The sequence below is a fragment of the Psammomys obesus genome, unplaced genomic scaffold, assembly GCF_907164565.1.
Source record: "Psammomys obesus unplaced genomic scaffold, mPsaObe1.curated_primary_1811, whole genome shotgun sequence".
Taxonomy (NCBI): Eukaryota; Metazoa; Chordata; class Mammalia; order Rodentia; family Muridae; genus Psammomys; species Psammomys obesus.
The window spans coordinates 26,411,146-26,424,548 of NW_026596051.1; the positions used below are offsets into that span (position 1 = coordinate 26,411,146).

At 43.3% G+C, this 13,403-nt stretch overlaps 1 protein-coding gene across 3 annotated transcripts in view; it reads left to right on the top strand.

Moving 5' to 3' along the window:
• Cc2d2a (coiled-coil and C2 domain containing 2A) overlaps positions 1–13,403 on the top strand; it is a 71,846-nt gene that overhangs the window by 28,906 nt on the left and 29,537 nt on the right. For all 3 annotated transcript variants that reach the window (XM_055624244.1, XM_055624246.1, XM_055624245.1), the window contains 7 exons: positions 1,515–1,655; positions 4,384–4,540; positions 5,098–5,339; positions 7,461–7,638; positions 8,143–8,299; positions 10,724–10,871; positions 12,327–12,465. In XM_055624244.1, the coding sequence (XP_055480219.1) occupies positions 1,515–1,655; positions 4,384–4,540; positions 5,098–5,339; positions 7,461–7,638; positions 8,143–8,299; positions 10,724–10,871; positions 12,327–12,465 (1,162 nt within the window). The remainder of the gene's footprint in view (positions 1–1,514; positions 1,656–4,383; positions 4,541–5,097; positions 5,340–7,460; positions 7,639–8,142; positions 8,300–10,723; positions 10,872–12,326; positions 12,466–13,403) is intronic.

Genomic DNA, 13,403 nt, shown 5'->3' on the forward strand with positions numbered 1-13,403 from the left:
AGATAGATAGATAGATAGATAGATAGATAGATAGATAGATAGATAGATAGATAGATAGATAGATACACAGATACACAGACAGATAAGGCAGGGGAAGTAGCAGATAATGGACTAAAGGAAGAACAGACCCTCAGACAATGACAGTTGACCCCTGTAGGATGGAGGCCAGGCTAGGGTCCACACACACCATATGTGTTAACTTATCTGCCCAGCAAGCCTGCAAAATGACTTCTGTTAGCACGCCTACAGCACAGGCGAGCATGAGAAGTGATGCAGCTACTCCAAGGCCAGCTAGTAGATGCCAAAGCCAGAATTCACATTAGGCTGTTGTTCTCTTGCCTGCTAAGGACAAAGGAGATTCCTGAGTCCTGTCTTCCTAAGAGTAGCTATCATGCTTTGCTACCCCCTCATTCTACCGCCACCCACTGAACCACAAGGAAGTCAAGACCCCCTTACTTCTCTCTACTGTCTCTACAGCCCAAGTCATTCTAAGTAGAACTGCCATTCTCTCCCATCGCCCAGCCAGGTGTTTGCCCATCCCCCAGCCATGGTAATTTCTGCAGGGCTCTGCCCCCTTAGCTTTCTCAGGACGTTCTGATAGGCAGACCCTATACCATCACGTCATCACTTACGTGTGTGTCCGTCTCCTGAGCTAAACTGAAAACTGCCTGAGCACAGAGACACTGCCTCTTTCCTAGGCATGTCTGTATGCCCTGGATTGGCACATGGCACCTGCTCCAAACTAACCCACCAGCTGATTTATGGTGTACTAGGGTGAATTTGGAGTCTAAATTTGTGAAGAAGGCTTTAAAAAAAATGCATCAGATGATCCCAAAACAGATTAAGTAACTGGAATAAAGAGAAAAGCACTTTCAAATGCCACCTCTTCAATTGAAACCAGAAACACTTGTCATCTCATTAGCATTAAAATTCTTCAAAGCAGGCAAGAGCATTGCATGTTCTCGTGCATAAACTTGTGATTTGCGTTAATGCAGAGAGACCCCAGTGTTTGTATGAAAACTGGGACACCAGCATTCTAATTCCATGACAGCTAGTCCTGCTAGTCCCTTCCTTTCATAACTACAAAGGAAGCTGTCACTTGGAAGGAGCCTAGTCTGAAAAAGAATTTTAAAAGATGGTTTAGTTCATCAAATTCAGATTCAGCTTAAGAGAATAAATTAAAAGAAAACTTCCAAAACACTTATCTCATCCTATTACCTTCTCTTCTTTTTTCCTACTTTTTTTTTCACAGCTCCTAAAAAAACAGTTTCTCAAAAATACTGAAAACTCTTAGCAAGAAAAAAATGCCACATGAGTGAGTTGTAGAAGCAAAGAACCCCATATTTACTTAGAAGAAAGTCGACGTTGAATAGGGAACTGGGCTGCTGTTCTGTAGAGGGGGGTAGGGGGCTAGATCTTGCAGCTGTCTTCTTCAATATGTAATAATGAATCATTATTACCATTTTGCAAACTAGCATAACTTATACAAACTCGTCAATTATTATATCTCGTAGGCAAACTCGAAAACTACGTGATGCTGAACAAGAGAGAGATCGAACACTGCTTAAGACCATCATAAAGGTCTGGAAAGAGATGAAGTCATTACGAGAGTTCCAGAGGTTTACAAACACACCCCTGAAGCTCGTCCTGAGAAAGTGAGACTTTGCAAGTATTAGTTTATTGGGCTGTATCATACATCAAGAAAGACATGTAGTGCAGAGATACTATTTAAAAACTACCAGCATACAGCATCAGCCCTGTAGCTGCTTCCCAGGCTGAGAAATAGAGCATTGCAGACACCTAACACCTTCCATGCCTCTCTTCAGCCACAGTAACAGCTGTCTGGACTTCTATGATCATCATTTTCCTGGCTCTGTGTGCAACCCTTAAGAATACACATTTTAATAATGTTTGTATTCCACTTTTATAGAATCAGTGTGTAAATGCAGTTACTTCTTTGTGCTCTGTATATTTCCAAGATTGATGGTGTGTAGCTATAGTTTTGTTTTATAAAATCCTACTGTAGGTGCTGAGGAGGTGGCTCAGTTGAGAGAATGCTTGCAGCATAAGCATGGAGACCTTAGTTCAGGTCCCTAGCACTCATCACAAAAGCCAGGTGTGCTTGCACAAGTCTGGAATTCTAGTGCTTGGGAGTGAGGATGGGGGGACAAATGGATCCCAGAGGTCCCTGGCTGGCTAGCCAGTCTAGCCAGTTGATGAGAGCCAAGTTCAGGAAGAGAGGCTGTCTCAAAAGATAAGACTGAGAACAATAGGACACTCAACATCTATCTCTAGCTTCCATATACACCACAAACTACATTACATACAGTGTCAGACTTGCCTTTCAGTGTACACAGGTTTCCAGACATGTCCCTAGAAGGGAAATTGTTGAGTCCTAGGAGACACATTTCTCCCGCTTGACATGCTGACTCTGAATGCACTCAAGAGGGGTAATGCCCCTTAATACTTTCACCAGGATCCTTGTCACCTGGCTGGTGACAAACATCTGCTGGCATAATTTCTATTTCCCTGATTTCTCATAATGGTGGGCTTATTAAACCTCCTTTACCTGTTTGTAATTTGCATGAGTTCATAAGTTAACTGGAACCTCAACTTATTCAAGAAATGTACTGCAGGTGGTACCCATGACCTCTCTGTGATCTGGAGCTATCCCCTTTTCCTTCCTTCCCAACCTTTTCCCTCTATCCTTCCCTAGCCCTCTCCCTCCCCTTTTCCTCTGAAGAAAAAAGGTTTGGATTTTTTGTTTTGTTTTGTTTTTGTTTTTCCAATCAGAGTTTCTTTGTGTACCCCTAGCTGTCCTAGAAGTTTCTCTCTGTAGACCAGGCTGGCTTTGAACTCCCAGAGATCCACTGCCTCTGCCTCTAAAGAGGAAGTTTTGATTTTAAAACAATAGAGTATATTGATATTTCTTTCTATCTTCTGTTTCATACAGATACTACTTCAGCATCTCCTCTAGTCTTTATAGTTCTGTGTTTCCCATCTCTTTCTCAATTTGTTTTCAATTGTTCCTTGTTTGTCGACAGGAAAGGTATGCTTTGGTGACATGTGTGATTCCTAATTCATGAGAAGTCCATATGTTTTTATAAGTGTGGTTTATTGCCTCATCACTGTGCTGTCAATTTCCATGAAGAGCAGCCCTACAGCTGGTATTGGTCCCTTTCTGGGTGTTTCTTTGGGGTAAATGGTGTACACACGTGTGTGTGAGAGTGTGAAAAGTAAGAAACTGAGGAAATTATCTAACACTTTCTTTAACAACAGTTACTTTTAATGGAGAAGCTGTAATTGTCCAAAACTTAAACCATTCGTAACTTGTTCAGGGCAACTTCAAGTGTGATTTTTCTTTGAGTCTTGCCACATTGGGAATATGCCAGGCTGACTTGAGTATAACTTGTATGTTATATGCCACTCAGGAGTCTAACCAGGTATGAATGTAGAAAAAGGCTCCTGGTAAATAAGCAGGGAACCTTCACATCTATTTTAACCCAGGACTGTCTTAGTTAGGGTTTCATTGCTTTTATAAAGAGACACTAAGGCCATGGCAACTCTTATAAAGGCAAACATTTAATTGAGACTGGCTTCCAGTTTCAGAGGATTAGTTCTTTATCATCATGGCAGTAAGCAGATGGAAATGGTGCTGAAGGAGCCGAGAGTTCTACATCTTGATTTGTAGACAACAGAAGGAAACTGTATGTGACACTGGTCATGGCTTGAGCATATATAAGACCTCAGAACCCATCTCCAGTGACATACTTTCTCCAGCAAGGCCACACCTACTCCAATAAAGCCACACCTCCTAGAAGTGCCACATGGACCAAGTTTTCAAACACATGAGTCTATGGGGGCCAGGGACATACCTATTCAAAGCACCACAAGTACTGTGATGGTGTGCCTCCCACTTCTACAGACTTTTACAAAACACACTGTGAATACACCATGTTGATTGGAATGAACTGGTGATGGCTCGTCAACAAAATTATTAGCAAACAACCTGAAATCATCAATCCAAGGGCAGGAGGTGGCTTCAGGGACTCAGTGACAAAGGTATAATAAAACTGTTAAAAATAAATCCTCAGGCACTACAGAATGAGAACTTACACTGGCGACCCATGGATTCATTTAACCAGAGTGACCCTCTTGCTGAGTGGTCCACAGCTCTTCTACCTGTGTACTCACAGGCAAGTTTGTTAACTCTCTGTGCTAAGGTCTCCTCAGGGGTGGTGACAGCGTGGGGCTCATAGCCTAACACAAGCAACAGTTTTAGAAGAGGCCTTGGCACAGGGCAAGCTCAGCCTTGTATCTACTGCTTGATTACTCTTTTACTTCATTTCAAGAAATAACCAAGATCTGCAAATTCATTTAAAGGGAAAAAGCTGACCAAAAAGTAGACGAGGACACATACGAAGCAGAGATTCAAGCTGAGATCCATGAATTGCTAGAAGAACACATGGAAGAATACACGAAGGAGATGGAAGAATACAGAGCATCTCATCAGCAGTGGAAGGCCTGGAGGAAAGCCCAGGTTTATAAAACACCACTCAGCCTAGAGTAGGGCCGCCTAGGTAGGGCCTCAGAAGGTGAACCCCTGAGACAGGAGGAGGGCCTCTAGACCAGACGGCCACATGGAGGTCTCCTGCTGGCTCTTCTGTCTCACTCTTACCCGCTTGCTGGGGATCAAAGTGAATTGACTTGTTAATATCTTTATCTAAAAAGTCACCCAGACACTGTGCTATGTTGAGACACTGTATTGATAGTACTGTTTGCAATCAGTAATGTATATGCCAAATGTGTATTTACCATGCACGGCCACTTTAAAAGATTGGTGGTGCCCCTGATGAATGTTCTCAGGTTGTTGTCTCATTTCAGAGGCCCTGGATGGGGGTGGGGGTTGATTCTTTGCTTGTCTCCCCTTTGGGAGAGAACTGAGGCACAGGGATATGCTGATAAGGACAGGCTGTGGATGGCGGGGGGCGGGGGGAGGGAGGAGGGTGTCCACATCTCTCTGTTCTGAGTACGTGACCCTGAAGGACTGTCGTCCTGGAGACCCGTTTCAAAGCTAGGTTACCTCTTGCCCAACAGAGGGCCAAAAAGAAGAAAAAGAAGCAAACAGCAGAAGAACACCCTGAGGAAGAGGAGGATGAGGATCCCTTTCCAGAGGAAGAACCCAAGAAGCCCATCCCCCCAGAGCCCACTGACCCAGCTGTCATAGAGCAGCAGGTGCGGGAGAGAGTGGCCCACAGCAGGAGGAGGCCAGGGGAGCCCACGCTGGTTCCAGAGCTGAGTCTGGCAGGAAATGTGACTCCCAATGACCAGTGTCCCAGGTGAGCACGTTCTAACCACACGCGATATCGGAATGTCCAAGGTAAACATGTCCTGACCATTTTCAACACTGGTGTATACTCATACATACATATATACACACATGAGCACACAGAGAGGTATATATGTACCTCAATCAGAGGCCTGAGGGTGAACCATGTGAAACTGCCCATGTAGTGCTTACTTTGGAGATTTCTTAGGGTTCCCCTGTCTTTGTACCCCACTTGTCACCCAGGAGCCCTCTCCATAGAGCTGGCTGTGGGAAAAGAATCCCAATGCAAGTCAGTGCCTGCTCTCCATAGTGGCTGGCTGTACCCATGTCCCCTCCTGAAAGCACAAACACTGGGCTGTCTCTCTCCTTGATTTCGGCTTTGAGCCAGTTTACGTCTGGGTACGTCTAAATTCTGGGGCTGTAAAATATTAGAGCTGATACTCCACTTAGTAATGACACAAGCCTTTCTATCAGGGACAGTGAAACACTGTAGGTATACAGCAGTGACTGTTGCACATGACTATATTTAATCGTGCTAAAAGGTGGGTTTAAGAACAGTTGAAATGGTTGGGCATGGAGGTTCATTGCCTAAAATGCCAGCACTTGGGGAAGTAGAGACAGAAGGATCAGGGGTTCGAGGTCAGCTGCATCAACTCTGTCTCAAAAAAAAAAAGTTAAAATGATAAACATTGTTTTACATATTTAAACAAAATAATACTTAATTGCTATATTACCATCCCAAGCACCTATGTCTGTTTTTTATTTTAATATCCCAACTGTTTACTTTTGTCAATGCTATTGACTAGCATTTTTGGCAGTGTCTCTGCAAATATATACAATAAAATCAAACCCTACTCTTGAAGGACCTGATCTGCTTTCAAACTTCCTGGCTGTAAAGCTGTTGTACTTCAGCTCTCTCAAAGTGCCAGAATACAATCTTCTGTGATTCAAATGATCTTTAAAAGTAAGAGATATCTCTTAATAACTTGCATTTACTGAGCAGTCACCTACTCTTATGAAAACATGAAGGGAAAGCTTACAGAAAGAGACCTGATCTTACTGCTAAAATGTGCTACTATATTTCTGGGTAAAACCTATTAGATTAAAAACAAATCATTACTGTTCCTTTCAGTTTGAATTAACTCATTTTTTTAAATTTTTTTTATTAATTACACTTCACTTATTGTGTATCCCCCCATAAGCTCCTCCCTCCTCCCCTCCCGGTCCCACCCTCCCCCCCCCCTTTCTGCATGCATGCCACTCCCCAAGTCCACTGATAGGGGAGGTCCTCCTCTCCTTCTCTCTGATCTTAGTCCATCAGTTCTCATCAGAAGTGGCTGCATTGTCAGGGTTCTAGGTTATCTCCATGGATAGTCCTTGGTTGGAGTATGAGTCTCTGGGAAGTTCCCTGTGTTCAAATTATCTTGTTCTGTTGCTCTCCTTGTGGAGTTCCTGTCCCCTCCAGCTCTTACTATTTCCCATTTCTTACATAAAATTCCATTCACTCTGCCCATCAGTTGGCCATCAGGCTCAGCATCTGCTTTGACAGTCTATACTGCAGAAGCTTTCAGAGGCCCTCTGTGGCAGGTTCCGAGGTTTTAAAAGGTTTGTTGTTGTTGTTTATGTGTCCATGTGTGTATGCCACATGTGTGTGGGTGAGAAGAGGGCTTTGGATGAAGGCCCTAGAGCTGGTCTTGTAGGCATTTATGCGCTGCCTGACATGGGTGCTGCTATTCCTAGAATAGCAGGAAGTACTCTTGGCCACTGAGTCATCTCTCTAGTCCTGAATTAATTCCACTTAACAAGGAATACGTTTACTTAAGATTTTGCTTTATATACAAACATAGGTCTAACTTAAGAAAATCGAAGAAACTGTAGTACAACAGTTGGACTCTCGCTTTGTCTCTCATGCCCTTTCAGTGTTATCGCTGGCTTTCCCATTGGATCTACGTCAGAATATTCGACTGCAGCAAGCTCTTCAAGACCTGTCACTGTCTGTGTCAAATGGGGGGCTGATTTGACCGAGAGTTGCTACCCTATCCCTTGTCATGTTCAGGATCCAGTTAACGAATGCACAGCGATCCTTAGTTCGTGAACACTAACTGCAGCTGTGTGTGCCCTCACTCTGTAGGGTGGAGGTCTCCAGAAGGGAAGATGTCAGGAGGCGCTCTGTGTACTTAAAGGTGGTCTTCAACGGCAAGGAGGTGTCGAGGACTGCGAGCCGGCCACTAGGGGCAGATTTCCGAGTTCACTTTGGACAGATTTTCAACTTGCAAATATTCAACTGGCCAGAGACCTTAATGCTTCAGGTACGTCTGTTAACTAGAATCCCTGCCCCAAGAATTCTGTGGTCCCTGAAGCTATAAGATAGCTTTAAATCATCTACGAGCAAAGCGGGTGTTTCAATAGATTCTTAGTTACCAAATGACTTTTTGTAAAGTCAGTGAAAATAGACAAGACACCACACTAGGAATCTGAAAAGGCTGGTAGGAAACTACTGGGACCAGAGAGCTCCCTAGTTGATTTGCTAAAGAAACATTTTAGTGTGACGCTCTGCCGGGATCTAGATCCTGTCATGTTGATAACATTGCTACTACAATGCCCTATCCCAGGGAACTAGAGTAACTGAGATCAGGCCGTACTTGGTCCCAAGCAAGGTGGTTGGGAATAAGATGGTCTCCCTGGAACTGTAATGAGACAATTCAACTTCCCCGGGCTGGGGCAGATCAGCACAAACACTCACAGTGTAGACGGCTACTGAGAGCACATTCTATTGCTACCTCTCCTGGCTGAGTCTCTTCTCTGGATTTCAGGTCTATGAAACTATTGGTCACAGTGGTACCACCTTGCTAGCTGAGGTCTTCCTGCCTATCCCTGAGACTACCCTTGTCTCAGGAAGGGCCCCCATTGAAGAGGTGGAGTTCAGCAGTAACCAGATTGTGACACTAGACCATGAGGGAGTCGGAAGTGGTAAGCAAAGCTGATTGCTTTCAGTAGCTCATGGTTTTCACTGTCAGATTTGAATCTATCTTTTTCCATTTCAAAGAGAATTAAAAATTATCACCAAATAATTATAAAATGGGTATGAAAAATTCAAGAGAGGACAGGGATAGTGGCTCACACCTGTGACCCTACTACTCAGAAGGCTGAGGCAGGGGGATTGCCACAGTATGAAGTACAGAATAAGACTCTGCCTCAAAAGCGGTGGGGGGAGAAAGGAAAGAAAGAGGTCCAACAAGATGGCTCAGCAGGTAAAGGCACTTTGTGCCAAGACTGAGGAACTGAGTCTAATCTCCAGGACCCACATGGTAGACATTCTTTTTAGTCTTTAACAAGTGTTCATAAAATACATGATTGTTTGCCAAGTCTTTTGCTTATGAAAACATGTATGACTACACTACTATAAAGTATTAAAGAGCTTTAATATGCTTTTTGATGCCTTAATTCCACTTGTAACAATCTCTTAGAAAGAAATAATTTAAAATTAAAATGAAAAATTGTGCATAAAAAAGATATACCACAGTGATATAAATGTATAAGGCTAAAAGATACTAACTTTAACCATTATCTGGAGATTATTCATGAACTTACTCAATTCTGAAATCTAATAAAATATACGATGGGCCTTCTGGCTCCCTCCAGCATGTTTCTTAATGTCTTTTTAACCTACATGATTTATCTGCTTCTTTCACTTGTAGAATCTTCCAAAGTCATCAGTTTTCTCTTTAGACATATCTAATCATTGAAATCAGTCACTGTGTTCTTCACTTATTTTATTTTTTATGCCCAGAAATTGCTTTGTTCCAGTTAGTCTTGTCAGTTCTGAATGCTTTTTACTTTTCTTGGACTTTCAATCATTCCTTTTTTTATTCCTTTATTCATTCTCATTTACTTTATGACTTTAATCCCAGCACTCAGGAGGCAGAGGCAGACAGATATCCCTGAATTCTAGGTCTGGTCTACATAGCAAATTCCAGGACAGCAAGGGCTACATATTGAGACGCTATTCCCCCACCCAAATTTTTTTGCAAAACATTCTGATCATTTTCACACCGTTCTCCATACTTACTGGCCTAATTCTGCTGCTTCTTAATAGTGGCGGCTTATTCATTTGTATGGTAACTTTTTATTCTTTAATTCATATCTGAAGTTTCAATTCAAGAACTCTGTGAGGACCCAATCTAGAAGTCTGGAGACTCAGGCTTAGTTACAGGTGGGATAGTGATAATGGAGGTGACTTCAGGAGCCATGTATCCTGTCTGTATCCATCTTCCTCATTCATACAGTGCGCCCTTTAATGTTTCATAGGGATTGATATGTAAAGATAAGGGTTGGTCTTATGTTAACAATAGTAACTGGAATTCCATACAGTAAAGATACCATAGTGCTTGAAAAATCTTCATTTCCTTTACTTAGCTAAACATAATAGATTTTATCATGAATTTCCAACTTGTGGGAGTCAAAGCTGTGAAACCTTCAGAAACTGAAACAGCTTAACTCTTAGTTTGCCTGTAGCTTGTCACAGTCTTTAACACCTCCCTTTCTTTCCTCAGAGGCATTATACTGAAAGGTTTTTTTAATTGTTTATTTTTTTGTTTGTTTGTTTGTGTGATTGTTTGTTGGGACAGGGTCTCTCTCTATGTAGCCCTGGTTTTCATGGAACTTGCTATGTAGATGAGGCTGGCCTAGAACTCAGTGAGCCAGCATGCCTAGCCAGCGTGTCTTCATGCCTGGCCAGAAAGTGTTTCTAATCAGGCTCCCTTGGCCACAACATGAGAAAGTCCACATCCCTGCCTCTCACAGCATAATTTTTCCCTATATCTTCCTTAATATTTTCTTCCTGGTGCTTACTGCTCACCAGCATGCTAAGCATTGATCTTATTCACCAGCTCTGTCATGTACATGCAGACACAAACATCATGACATTAGGACTTTTTTTGTTAAAGCCCCCCTCAGCTCATTTCTTTTTATTTATTGACATTTGTTTCTTTGCTGTTCAGGTCAGCCTGAAACAAAATAGGAGCTCATGTAAATGTCTTAAATAAATGAACAAATGTCTGATTTTGAAAAACTTCATAGAAGAAAGCTGTTATTTTCCGTTATATATAAAAGAGCTAAGGTTTGGAAAAGTTAAGTAAATTTTTCAAAGTTCTCACAGCTGTGAAATGGCAGAACACTGACAGTCTCAAGGATAGCACACCATGGAAACGCTACTCTCCGCTGTCAGAGAAAACCTAATTCTGTGCAGATTTATCTGAAAACTAGTGCCGTGGCTGGGGTCCTGGGCTCCATGTCACCACCCTACCCCAGATTCCATCTTTCTACCAACACTCTTGCCAGGCCTGGGCTCTCTCCTTTCTAAACACCATCCTGTTGACCTTGATGCTCCCTTAGGCGTGCCCTTCTCCTTTGAAGCTGATGGCAGCAATCAACTGACTCTAATGACCTCGGGGAAAGTGTCCCACAGTGTGGCATGGGCCATTGGAGAAAATGGGATTCCCTTAATTCCTCCACTGTCACAGCAGAATGTTGGATTTCGAAGGTAACATGGCTAGAATGAACTGGTGACCAGTGTCCGCACTGTTACTAGAGACGTGGGGTGGGAGGCGTGGTATGTCATGTTCCTTCCTTTTATTCCCAGCTTCCCGTATTTTCATGGTACTTTTACATTTTTTAAGACAAAATTTAGGATATTAATCACCTGACATATATAGCATGGCCATTGGTGTCAGATATACCAAAAAACAACAACAAAACCCCTAAAAAACCAAAAAACAACAACAAACATTTTATTTAATTGTCTCAGAAACTCTATGTGGTCTTTCTTCTCTTACCTCATGAACTGGGAGGTGCACAGCATACGGTTGTTTGTTTCTCTCTCACTAAAGGTTGTTTGACTGGCAGAGCTTGTGGGATATGGGAAAGTTCCTGCTGTTCAGCTCCCTTCTGCTGCTAGATCTTAGGTCCTCCTCCAGAGGAAAGGGAGGATCCTGGCTTCCCAGTCTAGTCAGGTGGCCATGTGATGCACTGCTGGCTCAGGCAGGAGACCCACATCCCTCTCTCGGGCTGCCTCTGCCGTCTCCCTATAACTACATTATCAGTCAGTCATCTCATCATCCAGGCCATGGGTTATCCCATCTCTGAGATAAAAGGATTTAAAAAACCAGGAAGATGGTTTGGTAGGTAAAGGTGTTATCAAGCCTGCATTCAGTTTAACTCTTGGGACCCACATGGCAGACAAGCTTGTCCTCTTTCCTCCACACAGGGTATACATGCCCATACCCATGTGCATGCATATACATGCACACACAGGCACACACACACACACACGAGAGAGAGAATTATGGATAAAACTGTAGATCTCAATCATAGATAAGATACTTTTCCAAACGACTTCAACACATGGAGAATCAGAATGGGTTTGGCTTTGTCCCTTAAGTGTCCTACGTATCCCCAAACAACCTGCCACAAGTAAATGCAGCCACATGCCAAGTCAAGAACCACTTATGATGGAGGCCTGGCTGTCCCCTGCAGCCAGGCATATTTCTGATCTTTTCATTGGAGTTTAGTGCTGGGGACATCCCCTGGGGCTAAAGCTTTGGGTCCTCTGGCAGTAAAGCAAGGAATGAGCAAGTAAACTGTGATAAATCCCTACCTTCACCATGCTGAGCATGGATCTCCTTTGAATCCTCTGTCCAAAGCTGCTGTCAAGTAGCCTGGGAGGTGAGGCATTCAGGGCTCCCTGGACCACAGGGGCCAAGATGTGACGGGGTGGGGTGGGGGGCAGCAGCATTTCACCGCATTGGACAGATTTGTAGCGTTGCGTCACAGCTGCACTATTCTATTCCTGTTTCTTTATTGCCTTACAATATATTTAATATTCAAGTAGAGAAAAAAATGGCTCAAGTCTCCACAGTAAGCTTCCTCCTGTAGAAGGTAATGTGTCTTGTAGGCAGGCCTGATTGATTTTTCTATTTGTGTTTTGCTGTTTTTCCAGTGCTTTGAAGAGAGCGGATGCCATCTCATCCATTGGCACATCAGGGCTGATGGACATGAAGAAGTTGTCCAAGTGGGCAGCAGAGTCCAAGCTTGACCCCAATGACCCCAACAATGCCCCTTTGATGCAGCTGATCTCGGTAACATGGCCGGAGAAATATAAGCCATTTCTAAATTCAGAGATGATAAAACACCCTGCCCTCAGCATGCATTTTCTTTTATAGTTTTCTGCACAGCTGTTTAAGAACGCAAGAGCTGTCACTCACAGTTTTAAATCTTGGCTCTTCCACCTCCCTGGCTGTGAGACACAGTTGAGCACGTACGTCCTGAGCCCTGTGCTGCCCTCACAGTGGATCAGGGGACTATAAGCTGATATATATAAAGTCTTATATGGGCACACAGTCCACACACAGTGCGTCTAATTAACTTGTTTTGCTATGGTTTCCTGTAGCCTCCGAGAACCCACTAAAGAAAGGTTCTATTTCTCCATTACACAAAGAGGAAACTAACTTTAGACTCAGAGCTGCTTGCGCATGACCATACTGACGATACCAGATCCCACATGCTTTTCCTCTTATGCTTTCAGTACTGATGGGAATTTTATGAAAAACTAATGGTTAAAAAAATAAAAGGATGTGATAGATTTTTTTTTAACCATTAGTTTTTCCACAGAAAAACAAAGCACAGAGATTTCTTACCAATTGGCCTTTCTTCATGGGCCAAGAGTTTCCCTAGCATAAGAGCAGAGTCTCCTCTGCCACCCTATGGTCCCAGAAAGCCGCTGCCCATTTCTCTGTTCTTCCTAAGAGGAGCTGGAAAAGAACCTGGCAAAGAGGCCAGCAATGTCTTCAGGAAGGTAGCTGCTTCTCTGGCTTCTCTGTGGTGTCTGGGAGCTGTCATTCCTGGGCCCTCGAAGTTGGCTGGCCCGTGTCCATCTCTGGCTCACTCTCAGTAACTGAGGCCATGAGATCCTGTTCAGACCGGAGACCCTGATGACCCTGGGGGCTGCATGAAACCAGCTGACAAGGAGCCTTGGTCTACATGTATGCACACAGGAATTTAAAAGTTGAACACATTT